The sequence below is a fragment of the Aedes albopictus genome, unplaced genomic scaffold (assembly GCF_035046485.1).
Source record: "Aedes albopictus strain Foshan unplaced genomic scaffold, AalbF5 HiC_scaffold_78, whole genome shotgun sequence".
Taxonomy (NCBI): domain Eukaryota; kingdom Metazoa; phylum Arthropoda; class Insecta; order Diptera; family Culicidae; genus Aedes; species Aedes albopictus.
Genome location: NW_026917620.1, coordinates 7,237 through 21,428, shown reverse-complemented (window position 1 = coordinate 21,428; position 14,192 = coordinate 7,237). Strand labels below are relative to the sequence as shown.

At 36.9% G+C, this 14,192-nt stretch overlaps 1 protein-coding gene across 3 annotated transcripts; it reads right to left on the bottom strand.

Annotated features, from left to right (window-relative positions):
- Positions 1 to 3,230: 3,230 nt before the first annotated feature.
- LOC134284778 (uncharacterized) lies at positions 3,231 to 12,049 on the bottom strand. 3 transcript variants are annotated; one of them, XM_062844040.1, is made up of 3 exons: positions 11,546 to 12,049; positions 3,782 to 4,071; positions 3,231 to 3,683 (listed from the first exon to the last, which is right to left on the bottom strand). In XM_062844040.1, exons 2-3 carry the CDS (start codon positions 3,915 to 3,917, stop codon positions 3,508 to 3,510), a joined length of 312 nt encoding a protein of 103 aa, XP_062700024.1. In that variant the 5' UTR covers positions 3,918 to 4,071; positions 11,546 to 12,049; the 3' UTR covers positions 3,231 to 3,507. The 3 variants fall into 3 exon arrangements, with proteins under 3 accessions (XP_062700024.1, XP_062700026.1, XP_062700025.1); XM_062844042.1 differs by having other exon boundaries at positions 11,552 to 12,049; XM_062844041.1 differs by lacking the exon at positions 11,546 to 12,049 and having other exon boundaries at positions 3,782 to 8,308.
- Between the last annotated feature and the right edge of the window lie 2,143 nt (positions 12,050 to 14,192).

Here is a 14,192-nt window from a genome sequence, read left to right as displayed (position 1 = left end):
GTTCGCTTCATAAGCGGATGGTCATGGGTTCGAACCCAGCCCCGGCACTTGCAGTTTTTCGTTAGTTGCTCTTCCCCCCGAGAGCAGCTGGCACCTGACCCTCTTCGGAGCATATAGCTCCAACGGACCCGGAATTTGGATATCGGCAAACCGCAACTCATAATGGACCCCCCAATCGGACTGGAAAAGGAACAGCAGCCAAAATATCAGCATCATCGTGCTCATCATTCTACCGTGGACAGGGTAGAAAAGTTGAAGCAGCACATGGCACCAGTTCGATATAGTTAAAATTAGAATAGAATACATGTAGGCGTTGTACAAAGTGCAGCGTCCAATTGGAATCGCTCACGTAGTGCCCTAGTGGACAAAAGAGCTGTAAATTAGGTTAAGTGACTAAGAATAAAAAAAAAAAAACCCATGCTGGTCCACTGATATATACGATTTAGATGCACGTAGAAGCTCCTGACCAACAAGTGTCTCCAATAATTTAGAGCCAGCGCATAGTGAAGTTATTCCACGATAGTTCTTCACATCTCTTTTTTCTCCTTTCTTGTATACGGGGAACAAAACGGAGTTTTTCCATCGATCCGGAAACGTGGATTGCCGGATTGAACTGTTGCAGATGAAGCGTAGGGGTTCACATAGAGCATTTGCGCATTTCTTCAATACAAGTGTCGGAATCCCATCAGGCCCAACCGCTGAAGAGGCCTTTATTTTGCGTAGCGCTGTGAGGATGTCTATTTCAGTGTAGTCACCGACGTGAAAATTAAGCACATTTTCCGGAACAGAACTAACAGCATTGCTGAGCTGTTCAACACTTATTGGTTGATCGTCGAACACACTCGAGAAGTGTTTTGCAAATAAATTGCAGATCTCATCAAGGGAATCCGAAGCATCATTTCCGTAGTACATCGAAGTTGGTAGCCCACGTTCTTTGCGCTTTTCGTTTACGAATGACCAGAACCCTTTAGGATTACGTTTAAGATCTGTTTGCTTACGGCGTACATACCTTCTGTATAGTGTACGATTGTAACGCTTGTACCTAGAGCTTGCAATGATAAAAGACCCTCGCGTATATGGGTTTCTGTGCCTAGAATACTTTCCCAACGCCGCAGCTCTTTCACGCTTCAACTTTCTGAGAGTTCCATTTGACCATATTGGTTTTTGAGGTGGTCGACGCGGTGGAACAACATCTCGAAACCTTCCACTCAGTGTGCTGGTAAAAATGTCCAGTGCCATATTAACATTTTCTGCTTCATATACAGGACTCCAATCAACTGCAGAGAGTGCTTGATTAAGAGCGGCGAAATCAGTTCGTTTGAAATCAAACGACGTATCTTCAGCAATATCCCTGAAGCGAGTGAGAGGTGAACTCTGGAAAACAACCACAAAGGGTGGATGGTGCAGGTCTACACGTGTTAACGGTTCAGCTGGTTCACATACAGTACATTTCAGCACTATGTCATGACTCACGAATAGTAGATCAAGAATTCTATTGAAGCCATTTTTGTTTGGATTGATCTGTGTCATGTTGAGCATCGAAAAACCATCCAGAAAGACAGCGCTGGTCCTAGAAACAGTCGAAAGCTGTGGGCCCACGGTCAACCCATGTGTAGAAGAGGGAAACCATGTTAGCTTCGGTTGATTGAAGTCACCAAACAGCATGTGCGCATCTAGAATTGGTACACTTTCAACCGGCTGCAGATCAAAAACGGTCTCACTTGGAAAAAAGTGTTGTTAAAAACAATTGAAGCTTATCTATTATAGTTTGCAGGAAAAATATAAAATTTGCTGTTTTTTTTTTTTTTAGATGAACTATTGATCTGAATTCGTGAATAGTGCCAGTTTTTTTAGCACAAATTGAGCAAAAACCAATCATCGTCAGATTAAAGATTTGTTTAGGAATAAAGAATTACCAAACCCACCTATTACGCAGTATCAGTAGGTCGGCTCCAGAGGCACGTTCTCCTCCATTTGGGAAATTTGTGCCATAAAATTACGCAGTATAGAATCGTTGTAGGTGTTATGATTGTTGATTAAGAGAGGTAAAATATTCCATGGGTGTTTTAGAATTTCTAATATAGCTATGGTAAGCCTTTGAAGGGTTTCATGGAAAATCAAAGGCTTTCATAGATATTTAAGATAAAAAAAAATGTTTTCGCTTAAACTTGAGTTTGGCAAATACGCATATGGGATGGATACTATACGAATTGTATTGGTATCCAAGAAACCAATGGTTTGACGCAGAACAATATGAATAATCGTGGCTCGAAAGCTGTATGGATGATTGCTGACGAAATTCGTTGAATGTGTTTTAATGGCGTGAAATATTTGAAGTATTTTTTAGTAAAACTGAATTTATTTAGATTTTTTTGTGTTCGTGATCATAGAATTACATCTATAGTTGCATGATCTATATGGTTTTCAGTGTTTCATCCATGAAAACTATCTAATATTAGGTTTATACGGAGGAGTTAGACTTATGACTGTAAATTTCCGACTTATATGAGGGAAAACTGCTAATAATTCCAATATGAATTATTTTAGGCCACTTGAATTAGGGTATTGTAGATCCAAAAAAACGATCCCAGGAAATATTGTTTCATAAAAAATCACTTTGAGTAAAACGACGCTTTGGATATAGCATGAATTGACAATAAGGCTATAAGTTTGTTATAGTCTTGTGAACCATATTTGTCATGAGTTTAATGTCGTATAACATGTTTTGAGCATATCTTTGATGAGTATAATTTTGTTTCTTGTAGAAATACCAGCCCGTAAGCTGTGAAATTTGCAAGTGTCGACGATCATTGGTTTGTGCAGAAGAAAATGGCATGAATTTCACAATCAGATCAAAATTTCATCTTGAAGAAATAAAAGCTGCATTTTTCATATTTTTCCTACCAAATGCAATAAATAAGCTTCATTTGCTTGACACTACATTTTTTCTAGGTACCTATTATAAAGTGCGCAGGCTTTAGAAAAGTGGAAGAAAAATGTCTTAATCAAAAATTTAGACAATTTTAACATATCAAAAGTCACAAAGGAGATTTTTTTATATTTGAGAGAAACATCCAATATCGCAGTAATATTTACAAATATGAGGCCGCAGAATCTTAGAAATAACTATACTTACATATTAGGATGCAAACGTTATAAGTGATTCAAATTGTTTTCAATGACAAGATAGTATCCTTCTAGGAGGTCCAGGAAGCGAGTTGAGACTGGAAGCAACCAAAAACACACGCGTCACGAGGTGAATGAATTTCGAACTAAATTGTATTCAATGTAGCTCATTGAGTATGTAAGCTCACAGTCTTCGGAGCAGCTTTTCAAAAAGCCATTACAGCACTAGCGCCGTTTTGTGTGCGAACTCTTGCTAATATTTTACTTTTATATGATTGATCTGTCGAGAAGTTCACGACTTTCGTTTTATTTTGTAACCTAGTGTAGTTAAGATAAGTGAAACACGTAAAAATTGAAAGATTACTCGATATAATCAACCATTTACCTCTCATCCAACCGCATGCTACTGCGACTGATGTCGCTCCAGGCGGACATCGAGCGTGGCCTCTGAAAAAACTTGGACCCCCGACGGGACCCGTTGGGACCTCCGCCGTAGCTGCTGCCACAGTTTCCTCCTCCTCCGCCGCCTGCGCTCGGTGTCGTCCCGTCGTACGTTTCTGCGAGAAAATTAACATTACGCAACAATGCTTCGGAACCGCCCCCGCCCGTCATCATCTTGGATGACGAACAACCGGACGTGCTTCCTCAGACATACCCAGTGCACTGTAGCTGATGCGAAACTTGCTCATTTTGCCCTTCCACTTGCCGACCACCCGCACCACCGCTTCCTTCTCCTCGATTCCGCCGCCGCCGGCGGTGGTGGTCGCAACACTTTCCACGCTTTCTTCCATTGCTGCTCGACTTTTAATTGGCGCAAACGATCACACTGACTGCTCTTCAGAACCGATTTTGGAGCCGAAAATCTCCAACCAATCACTTATCACACGCGGCACTGCAGTATAGCACACCAATTAGGATCACAGGACGACGACGACGACGATGAATCTGAAACCGACGAACCAGCACTAATGATTGTCGTTTGATTTGGGGATGCTTGACGCTGTTGATGGTGCATGGCTCCCACTTGCAGTGAGTACCCGAGTGCAAAATTATTGCAAAATAAAATCAGTTTTTGTTATTAATAGAGAAATGTTCAATCGATCATCACTGATTTGGTCTAGAATTGTTTGAATTGTTCATGACTAAAATATAAGCGCGCACTGAAGGAAAAAGAAATTGTCGATATCCAACTATCCAACTATCGCTAGAACCAGAAACGGGATGAAACATCCGTTTCCCTTCCTTCTAACTTCCTTAGCACAGTGATAATCTATCATATAACACCTACAAGTTATGCAACCATGCAAACTGTGCCGCAACACCTCCATCATCTATCATCTTACGATTGGCATCTACGCGCAAATGTGCGAACCCTATGCCAAAAATAACTACACTACGACATTGCTAAGCATTGTGATAGCCATGTGAGAACAAACAAGGACTACACAAAACCATTTTAGCTGTATGAAAAAACAATTCTAGAGCAAACTTCAGTTTTAGAAACTGTTATTCAGCTATCTCAGTTTGGTTAATTTATGGAAACTGTTTGCAAGAATTTGGGACAAGATCCCGGATAACCATATTTTTAACATTATTTACGAAATTCAAAAGTCACAGGGCTGATTCATCTCAGGACCCACGCTTTATTTCCCTTCCGAAGGAAGAACTCACTTTTTTATTAGTTTGTCAGGAGTGGGACTCGATCCCAGTTTTTTTTAATTATTTTCCCACTTAATCTCTCGAATTTAATTTAATTTATTATGATCAGAGCTGGTTACTCAGGGTTTCCAAATTTCAGCGCCCCTTACATTGAAACGTTCCCAAGGATATGATTTTACTATTGCGTCTAAATAATAAAGAATTGTTCCAAAAACGCATCATGCATTATTATTTCAAATTTTTTCCTGTGATTTTCTCCAGGCTTACCTCTAGGTACACTGCCCGAAATTCTTTTTGAGAAACTTTTAAGATTTATCAAACATTTGCTGGAATGTTTACAGAATGAAGATTCCAGCAGGATTTCTTAGAATGATTTTAGCAAGAATTCCTATAAAAATTCAGTATCCCTTCACAATATATCACAGTCCGTGTATTTTTTAATTCTCCAGGGATTTCTCCAGATATTATTTCTGAAATTCCTCCAGGAATTTTCCTTGGAACTTTTTCAGAACTTTCTCAAGAAATTATTCAAAAGATTTTTCTTGAAACTGCTCCACGGATTTCCCAAGAAATTCCTTTCGAAATTCGTCCTGGGATTCCTTAAGGAATTCTATGGGAATTTCCTTCAAGAATTGCTACATAAGTTCATGCTTGTGTTCCTTTCTTCAAACATTGCTGAAGGAATTGCACCCGAAATGTTGCCAGAGTTTTTTGTAGGAGTTTTTCTTTGGGATTTCTCCGAAAATTCTTCTAGATTTTTTTCAAGAAATTCTTCTTGGAATTTCTCCAGGGCTTTCTACAGGAAATCCTGAAAATGTTTCTTTAAAAGGTGAAACTCCAAAAGCAATCTTTGCACAAAGATTCTTTCAGAAATTCCTCTAAGATTTTCCTTCAAAAATTTAGAAATTAGGAACTATTTACTCCTAAAGTTTCTCCAGAGGTTCCTTCATGATTAAAGTACGTGACTATCACGCCAAGGACCTGAAATCGAATCCCACTCCCGACAAACTCGCAATATGTGAGTTCTTCCTTCAGAAGGGGAGTAAAGCATGGGTCCCGAGATGATCTAGCCTAGGGCTGAAAATCTCGTTAATACAGATAATAAAAAGAGGTTCCTTCAGTTTGAACTCCATGTATTATGGTCTGGGATTTTCTCGGGCATGTTTTTGGAAATTCTTCAAGAAATTTCTCAAGAAAATTATTTGGAAGATTTTTTTTTCTGTATTAACGAGATTTTTAGCCCTAGGCTAGTTCATTTCGGGACCCACGCTTTACTTCCCTTCCGAAGAAAGAACTCACATTTTGCGAGTTTGTCGGGAGTGGGATTCGATCCCAGGTCCTCGGCGTGATAGTCAAGTGTTCTAACCATCACACCAGGTCCGATCCACTCATTTGGAAGATGCTCCTGGGGCTTTTCCAATAGTTCCTTCAAGTAATTCTCCAGGCATTGATTTGGATTTACACTACCTGCCATAAGTATGGAATCGCATATTGCAACACCCATACTGAATATTGCAGCACCCTAAAATGTGATTATTTCAGGTGTTTGAGGCATAAATCACTTATGGCCCTCTAGTTCTCTATGAAAATGCAACTTGTACTCACAGCCTAATTGGTTCTAGGTTTATTCCATTTTTCCTCCTCATTTTGGGTGATGCAAAACTTTTTGGGTGCTCCAATACTAAGTAGTGCAACGATTCCATATTATTGGCGAGTAATGTATTTAGATTTTCCTTCAGAGATTCATTCTGATTTTTTTTTCAAAAATACTCTCAACAATTCCTGAAAAAACTACTCCAGACTCTATTCCTTAGCATTTTTCAAGGAGCTTTTCAAGATTTTTTTTCTACGGATACCTGCACATGGATCTCCAGTTCTTCCAGGTATCATTTCAAAGATTCCATCAAACACTCATTTTTATATTTCTTCAGTGGTTCTGGGGTGACACAGGTGCGAACAGATTTTTTCCTGTTACTTTTTTATTTTTTTTTTTGTTTCTACAGGATTTCATTCACAAATTTTTCCAGGTAGCAGTTGTGATGAATGAATGAATGAATCTTAGTTTGTGTACAAATCCCTTCAGATGTTGAACTCAATTTTTTTCTGAGAATTCCTTCAGGAGTTCTTCCAAGGACTTCTTCTGATAATCCTCCAGGGATCCCTCAGAAATTTATTAGGGGATTTCTACAAGAATTTGACCAGTGCCTTTGCCTGCGATTTATGCAGATATTTTCAAGAGATTGCTTCAGAAATTCCTTTTCGGATTTTTTCCAGGAATCTCTTCACAAATTTCAAAAGCATTTCTTCCTTTGAATTACTTGCAGAGTCACTCCAGAAGTCTCCAGTGATTATTTTTTTCTGAAAATCAAGGGGTGTTCTGGTATTTTCCTAGATTTCATACAAAGCATTTATCCAGGAATTGCTCCAGAGGTTTGTTTCAGGATTTTTTGTCCAGGAATTCCTTCAGAAAATTCTCAAGAATTTCATCTAGAAGTTTTCAAAGGTATCTCCTGGAGTTATTTAAGGACAAGGTATTTGCAGGACATAGCTCAAATTTTCTAGAGCACCGTTTTACGTTCAGCGTATATGGTTGAAAATGTACCATTCTGATTGTCCAGTGATTGTCAACATTGTGGTGTATTTTCATCAGAATCCATTTAACGGTTCTTTAAAACGGTGCTCTAGAAAATATGAGATATGTACTCCAAATAACTTATTCTTAAGGCGAAACTGGAAGAATTTTCTCATTTTTTTGGTTTTTGATTGTTTATTAATTGACTATTAATGAAGCAATAAGAGTTTGGATCAAGGTATCTTCTGAAATTTTTTTCGTGGTGAAAATATTTTTTCCATTTTTGCAAAAAACATTTTTTTGCGAATTTTTGTTTAAAAATGGTTTCTGAGAAAAACGAAAAACATTTTCCACCAGGAAAAAAAATCAGGAGATACCTTGATCCATACTCTACATGTGTACGAAAATATTGCTTTGTTATTTTATAAAAAGATCAAAAACCAAAAAAAATGAGGAAATGGATTCAGTTTCACCTTAAGGCAATTCTCCTTGAATTTCTTATAAATTTCTTCAAGGATTGCTTAAAGAAATCTTCAGTATTTTTTGTGCAATGTCTGAAAGAACTGCTGGAAAGTTCGTAGAAATGTTTAGAACATAATTTTGATTTTGAAGAATTCGTAATGAAATAATTGGAGTTAATTTTAGAGGAAATGCAGGATAAATATCTGGGAAATGAATGAAGGAATATCTGCCCGGAACACTGGAAGTAATAATGCAAGAATCTCTGGAGTAATTTCTGCAGGATTTTACGGATGAACCGCTGTAGAAATTCATGGACACATTCATGCGGGGATTTTCAATGGAATCCCTAGAGCACTTTCTGAACAAATCTCTGGCGGACTAGGGTAAATGTACCAATAGTGGTGCTATTAGTAGCTCCTTGTAGTAAAATAATTGAATAAAATTTATAAAACCTCAAAACAAATTTTTAAAGGAACTTTTGGAACATTTTCTGAAAAACTCAGGAATAATTTCTGAAGGAACTGGTGAAAGTTTCATCAAAGATTCTCAGGAGAAATTTCTGAACTAATATCCAAAGAAATTTCTGAAAAAATTGCAGAACGAATTTTAGAAAGAATCTCTGGAGAAATTTCTGCTTAAATTCATGGATTTTTTTTTGGAAAAAAAAATTTAAGGAATCTAAGAATTACATCATGCAAGATGCTTTGAAAGAATTCTCTGTAGAATTTGTTGAAAATGAGGAATTTTCAAGCAAATCCCTGAATAAATGGAAATTTTTGCCGTATACTCGGACAAATTACCGAACCATTTTTTTGGAGATATTTTTTAGAAGAATATTTGAAGAAACTTTTTGGTAGATATTCTGAAGGAATTTCCACTAAATTCCCCAAACGAATGCCTTGAGAAATTATTTAATAAATATTCAGTGGCCTTTCTGAAGCAATTTTTAAAACAATTCCTAAAATGATGGTGAAGCAATTCATGCCGGATTTCGTAGAAGAAATCTTTGTGACTCTTCTGGAGAAACACCTGGAAGATTTTCTGAAATAATCCTTAACATGATGGATTGATTTGGCAAGTTTTCTTCGAAGGTCGTCGTTATAAAGTTGAAAATACTGGGTTCACTTTGTTTTATTTAACACCGCAGAATTGCAACAAAAGGCGACCGAGCGGTACAATTCTACACTATTCGTACAGAAAGATCATTCGGCAAATACAGTACAACCAGTAACCACGCTCTATCAAGTGCTTGAGTCTAAATTTTCAAAGGGATACCTTGAAGAATTTCTGGAGCAATTAAAAATTTTTTTTTTTTTAATTTCCACGGTAAATCTTCGGAGACATTTTCAAAGGAATCCCTGAACGAATTTCTGAACTTTTTGATTTTTTTGGGACATTTGTGTAAATAAAGTTATTGTGTATGACCATTGCTCGAAATTTTGGCTTTTGAATAAAACATACATATTTTTGGTGACAGAAGATTTCGATTCATTATTTGGCGAGAATAACTAATACAGGGGGTAACCAAAATGTTTGGGATAGGCAACTTTTTTTTCTCTCACACAAATGTTCAACAATCTGTAACTTCTGTAAATCTCAACTTTTGACTGTTTGTCAACCTATTATATGTGCCTAATTGGTACAACTTTGTGCTTGATTGGTTAATCTTTCGTGAAGTTAAAACCGTTCTCGTTAAACACTATTTTTAAGACAACTAATTTCTGAACTGTCATATCTCGGAAACAAGTGAACTATTTGGTTCACTGATTTCCGAAATATGATAGTTGTCTAAAAAATAGTGTTTTACGAGAACGGTTCTAGCTTCGCGAAAGATTAATCAATCGAGCTCAAATTTGTACCAATGATGCACATATAATAGGTTGACAAACACCCAAAATTTGAGAATTTTTATGCAGTCTATGAAAAGTTACAGCATGTTGAACTTTTTTGTAGAGAAAAACAAGTTACCTATCCTAAACATTTCGGCCATCCCCTGTATATGCTAAAACTACGAGCCTTTTATCGAAGAGTCAGTTACATCAGCGTACACATGAGGCCGTCCCTTATTTTGCAAAAATTCGAAATGTTATAAGTTCGTTGTTGGAAAATGATCGATTAAGCTAGGAAAAGATCGTGTCGAAATTTGAAGTCCGTGTCTCAAGGCTAAGTGGTCCCTCGAGGGGTTTAATGTTGTCAAAAATTGTATGGGACCAAAAAACATGAATTTTTTTTTCGACAAAAAATACGCTATTCTACTAAATCCGATGATTTTGGGACCCTAGTTGGCCAAAAATGTGCTCAGAATTGCGATATCTCTACTCGTTTTTAAGTTATTGAGCAATGTGGTGTAAGTTTCCTTCGGCATCCAAATTTTAAAAATGGCCAAAAATGCTGATTTTTCGGTTGTTTTTTGTCAATAACTCAGAAATGAGTGAAGATATCGCAATTCTATAAACATTTTTGGCCCTTTAGGGTCCCATAAATATTGGTTTTAGTAAAATAGCGTATTTTTTACGTCGAAAAAAAAAATCATGGTTTTCAGTCCCATTTATTTTTTGACAAGTGGTACCTCATGGGACCCAAATTGGCCTGAAATACGGACTTCAAATTTTGACACGATCATTTCTTAGCTAAAATGATCGTTTTCCAACATCGAACTTATAACATTTCCATTTTTTTTTTTTTGCAAAATAAGGGACGACCTAGTACAGATCCTCTTCTTCCTTTCATCGGCTGAAACTGCAATTAAATTAAGTTTTATCGTGGTATGATTTGATTATTAGAGTATCGACTTCTCTCTATTAAATTCAGAATCAAATCGAGCGTGACAAACCGGCTTGTTGAACGAAGGACTGGAGGTCATTAAATTTCTCATGTATTGGGCTAAGAACCCCATACCAACTTCCTCCATTCATTAGCGCCAGCTCAGTTTTTAATCGATTGAGCTGAATCTTTCACTCTTAAGAGCAGGGATGCCATATATACAGTTTTATCTGTATTATACAGATTTTTGAGCATCCGTACAGATTTCGTTTTATATGAAATACAGATTTTTGAGCTAGAGGAGCTATTTTATTTTTGTATAGGATACAGATTTTTCAACCAAATTTTGTATGGGATACAGATTTTTGAAAAAAGTGATACCGATTTTTCAAAAAATCATCTGGCATCCCTGCTTAGGAGATACCGCGTGGTTTTCGACATCTTATTTCTCACCATACACATGAAGACCGGTCTAATCTGCGCCAGGGATGCCATATATATAGATTTTTGAGAATCCGTACATACTTCGTTTTATATAATATGCAGATGTTTGAGCTAGGGGATGTTATATTTTTGAGTTGAATATATACTTTTAAACTAAATTTTCTATGGGATACAGATTTTCGAAAAAAAAACGATACAGGCTTTTCTAAAAATCATCTGGCATCCCTGTTGCAGATTTATACGAAGAGTTAATTAGAAAACATTGTACCACACAAATTGGTATTCCGAAACTTTGCACTTTGAGGAAGTCATGAATTTAGCGTTTTATCAAATTTTAGTGATGATCGATTTAACATTTGTCTTTTGTCGTGGAGTCTTCGAAAAGATTAATCCTGATATTATTATTTTTTCCATTGCTAATTCAACCATTGTATAACATTCAAAAATAACGAAAAAAAAACTAGCAACAGCAAGTGTTTGTGAATTTTGATACTGTTCCAAGCTCGGTTTGTTATTCACTTCTACCCGGGGCTGGTTGGTGGTACTGCTCAGTACCGCCCCCTCCAATTGGCGATATGACGCCGACTGAGGACACTCGAAAACGACGGTGGCGGCAACGACGACGATGTTGCACGGCCACCACCGCCGCAGCATGCATAGCGAATTTCTTTCATAACATCGTCGCCTGGTTAAGTTTGGTCGCGTGTGGCGTCGTCGACGTCGATTGCCTTAACCACGGGCGGTCCTCCTTCTCGTACTCCTCCTGTTCCAATCGGGGGTACCTGTATGTATTCGCAAGTGCGTGCGTGTGATCAAAGTCGAGAAGAAAAGAAAGAAGAAGTGGGAGGAAATGGATATATTCAAATCGAATTCAATCAATAACATATTTTTACGGTTCGTTGCTGCCGATGATGCGAAGCGAGCAAACATCAGTAGCTGCGGAGCGAATCAGACATACATATTCTGGCGGGCGAATCGTTTAGAGAGACGATTGAGCTTGATCGGTTTATAAGTTGGTTGGACGTTGGGCACGAGGGGAAACTATTAATGCTCTCTGAAATAGATGTTTTTTTCTTTGACCGTTTGGAATCGATGCAGCAATTAAGTGAATAATGAAAAAGCTATTTTGGTTATCACTTCTCAATTGTTCAGCTAGTTCGTTACATTGGGAGTAAGGAAAAAAAAACAACATATGATAAAGAAAATCACAGATCGAAAATATAGTGTAAATTTCTGTGACATATAATGCACATAATTGGAGCGTGGGATATCACAGAAGTTTACATGACATGTCATGTAAATTTCATGAAATATCATGTTAACTTCCATTATATGTCATGTAAATCAGCATGATAATATAACAAAAAAATACATAATAATTCTCATTATTTTTATCTGTTTAAATACAGATTGTAAGCATTAGTACAGAGAAAAAATCCTTGTAAAATTCAGCGTGAAATCATGCACATAAAGGTACAGTTGGATTCAGTGTAGATTTATATTACTTGTCATGTAAAATTCAATTCCCGTTGTAAATTTCTGCTATTCATCGCGTAATCCATCATGTACTGTAACCACCAGCACATTTCTCGGAAATTTACACGGCTGTATTGTAATATTACATGTTACGTAAATCTGTTCTAAGTCATGAATTCACGCTGAATTATCAAGGACTTTTGTTTATAGAACACTAAGCTGAGAAGCAGGCTTTCTCCCAGTCGGGACGTTACGATAAGTAATAACGACCAAACCAAATAGATTATAAACTATAGTGACAAGATATGCAACATTAAAATGACCAATACATTTGCAATATTGAAATCTTCGACCACAGAAACACGTGTTTGATTTGATGAGCAAATTGGGTTTTGAATTTCGAAAACAAAATCCACGTGCTCCGGTAAGATTCGAATACACGACTCCCAATTCACTGGACGGGCGCTTCTTGCCTCCAAGCTACGGAGCCACTTGACCATCTCCGTCCCCTGAGGGCGTAGAACTGAACTCGATTTCACTAATGCACGTGGTTTACTTCTTTACACAATCTAAATCTCCTTCGGGTGGAATAAGATGAACATCTCATCCACATCTCTGTATGTATGTATGTATGTATTTATGTCAAAGCGAGGAGAAGAATAATTTTTGAAATTGATCAAATTATTTATGAAAAAAGCCAACAATGTTAAAACAATTTTTGTATTAGAGTCAATGTTTTGTTTTCTGAACATTGAAATAGGTGTACAAAGTCGTAGAAAAGAATTATTGTCCATATGGATCAACGAAATATCCATTTAGGCTATCTGAACGTTAATATAGGGCACCGCACTGTTTTGATTTTGTATGGGATTTTGAAGTTTCGTGGCCTTGTTGTTTACAAGATTTCTGTTAGAGTGAAAGAGAAGGAGAGAATTTCATGCAGTTCCCTATAGTCCACTTATTTATTACCGTAAAACGGGGTATCTTTGATAACGCGGGTAACTTTGATAGTGCGACAGGCATCGTATAGTATATCTTAGAACTATGATTTCTTCAACCAGTTAAGAAAAAGGCAAACGTTGATCAATACTTTACATATGAAAGTTCGTCTTAGACGCATTTTCATCAAAACCTAGTTTATATTCGTTTCAACTATTTTTTCAATGAATGGACTCTTATTTTCGATAGATTCATCATAGTAGATTCAAAATCTGGCCTTGAATCTCTTAACGAAGTGTTTTTTTACGAAATGGAAGCAATTTGGGACAAAACCCAACAAATATTTTTGCTGTACAAGAGTGGAACAAACAACTCTTAAGCAAACTTTAGCTTAAGAAACTGTTACTCAGCTCCATTCATCGATGAACGCCTAAAATTATGCAATGCCCTTGTAATTTCATGTAGATAAATCTGTGTTGTTCAAAATTTGTTAATAAAACATTCAAAAACTACCCAAAAAAAGGAAACTCACCATGAATAGCGCGTAATCAAATGTTGATTTACCGTTAAACATATATGTTTACAAAGATAATGATTTTTGATAGCTAAATTCACTGTGTTTTTCACTCAGTACCTACTTCGCAAATTCATTTTTATACGTAGAATTTAGTAAAAAATCAATGTTATGATATAAAAAAAACTATCTATTCCTCAAGGCTTCTCTCATCATGTTCATACTCCTAAGATTTCA

Coding starts and splice junctions, on each gene's coding strand:
- LOC134284778 (XM_062844040.1), bottom strand. CDS start 3,917: ATGGAAGAAAGCGTGGAAAGTGTTGCGACCACCACCGCCGGCGGCGGC. Junction 3,684..3,781: donor CATCAGCTACAGTGCACTGG/GTATGTCTGAGG, acceptor ATTTTCTCGCAG/AAACGTACGACGGGACGACA.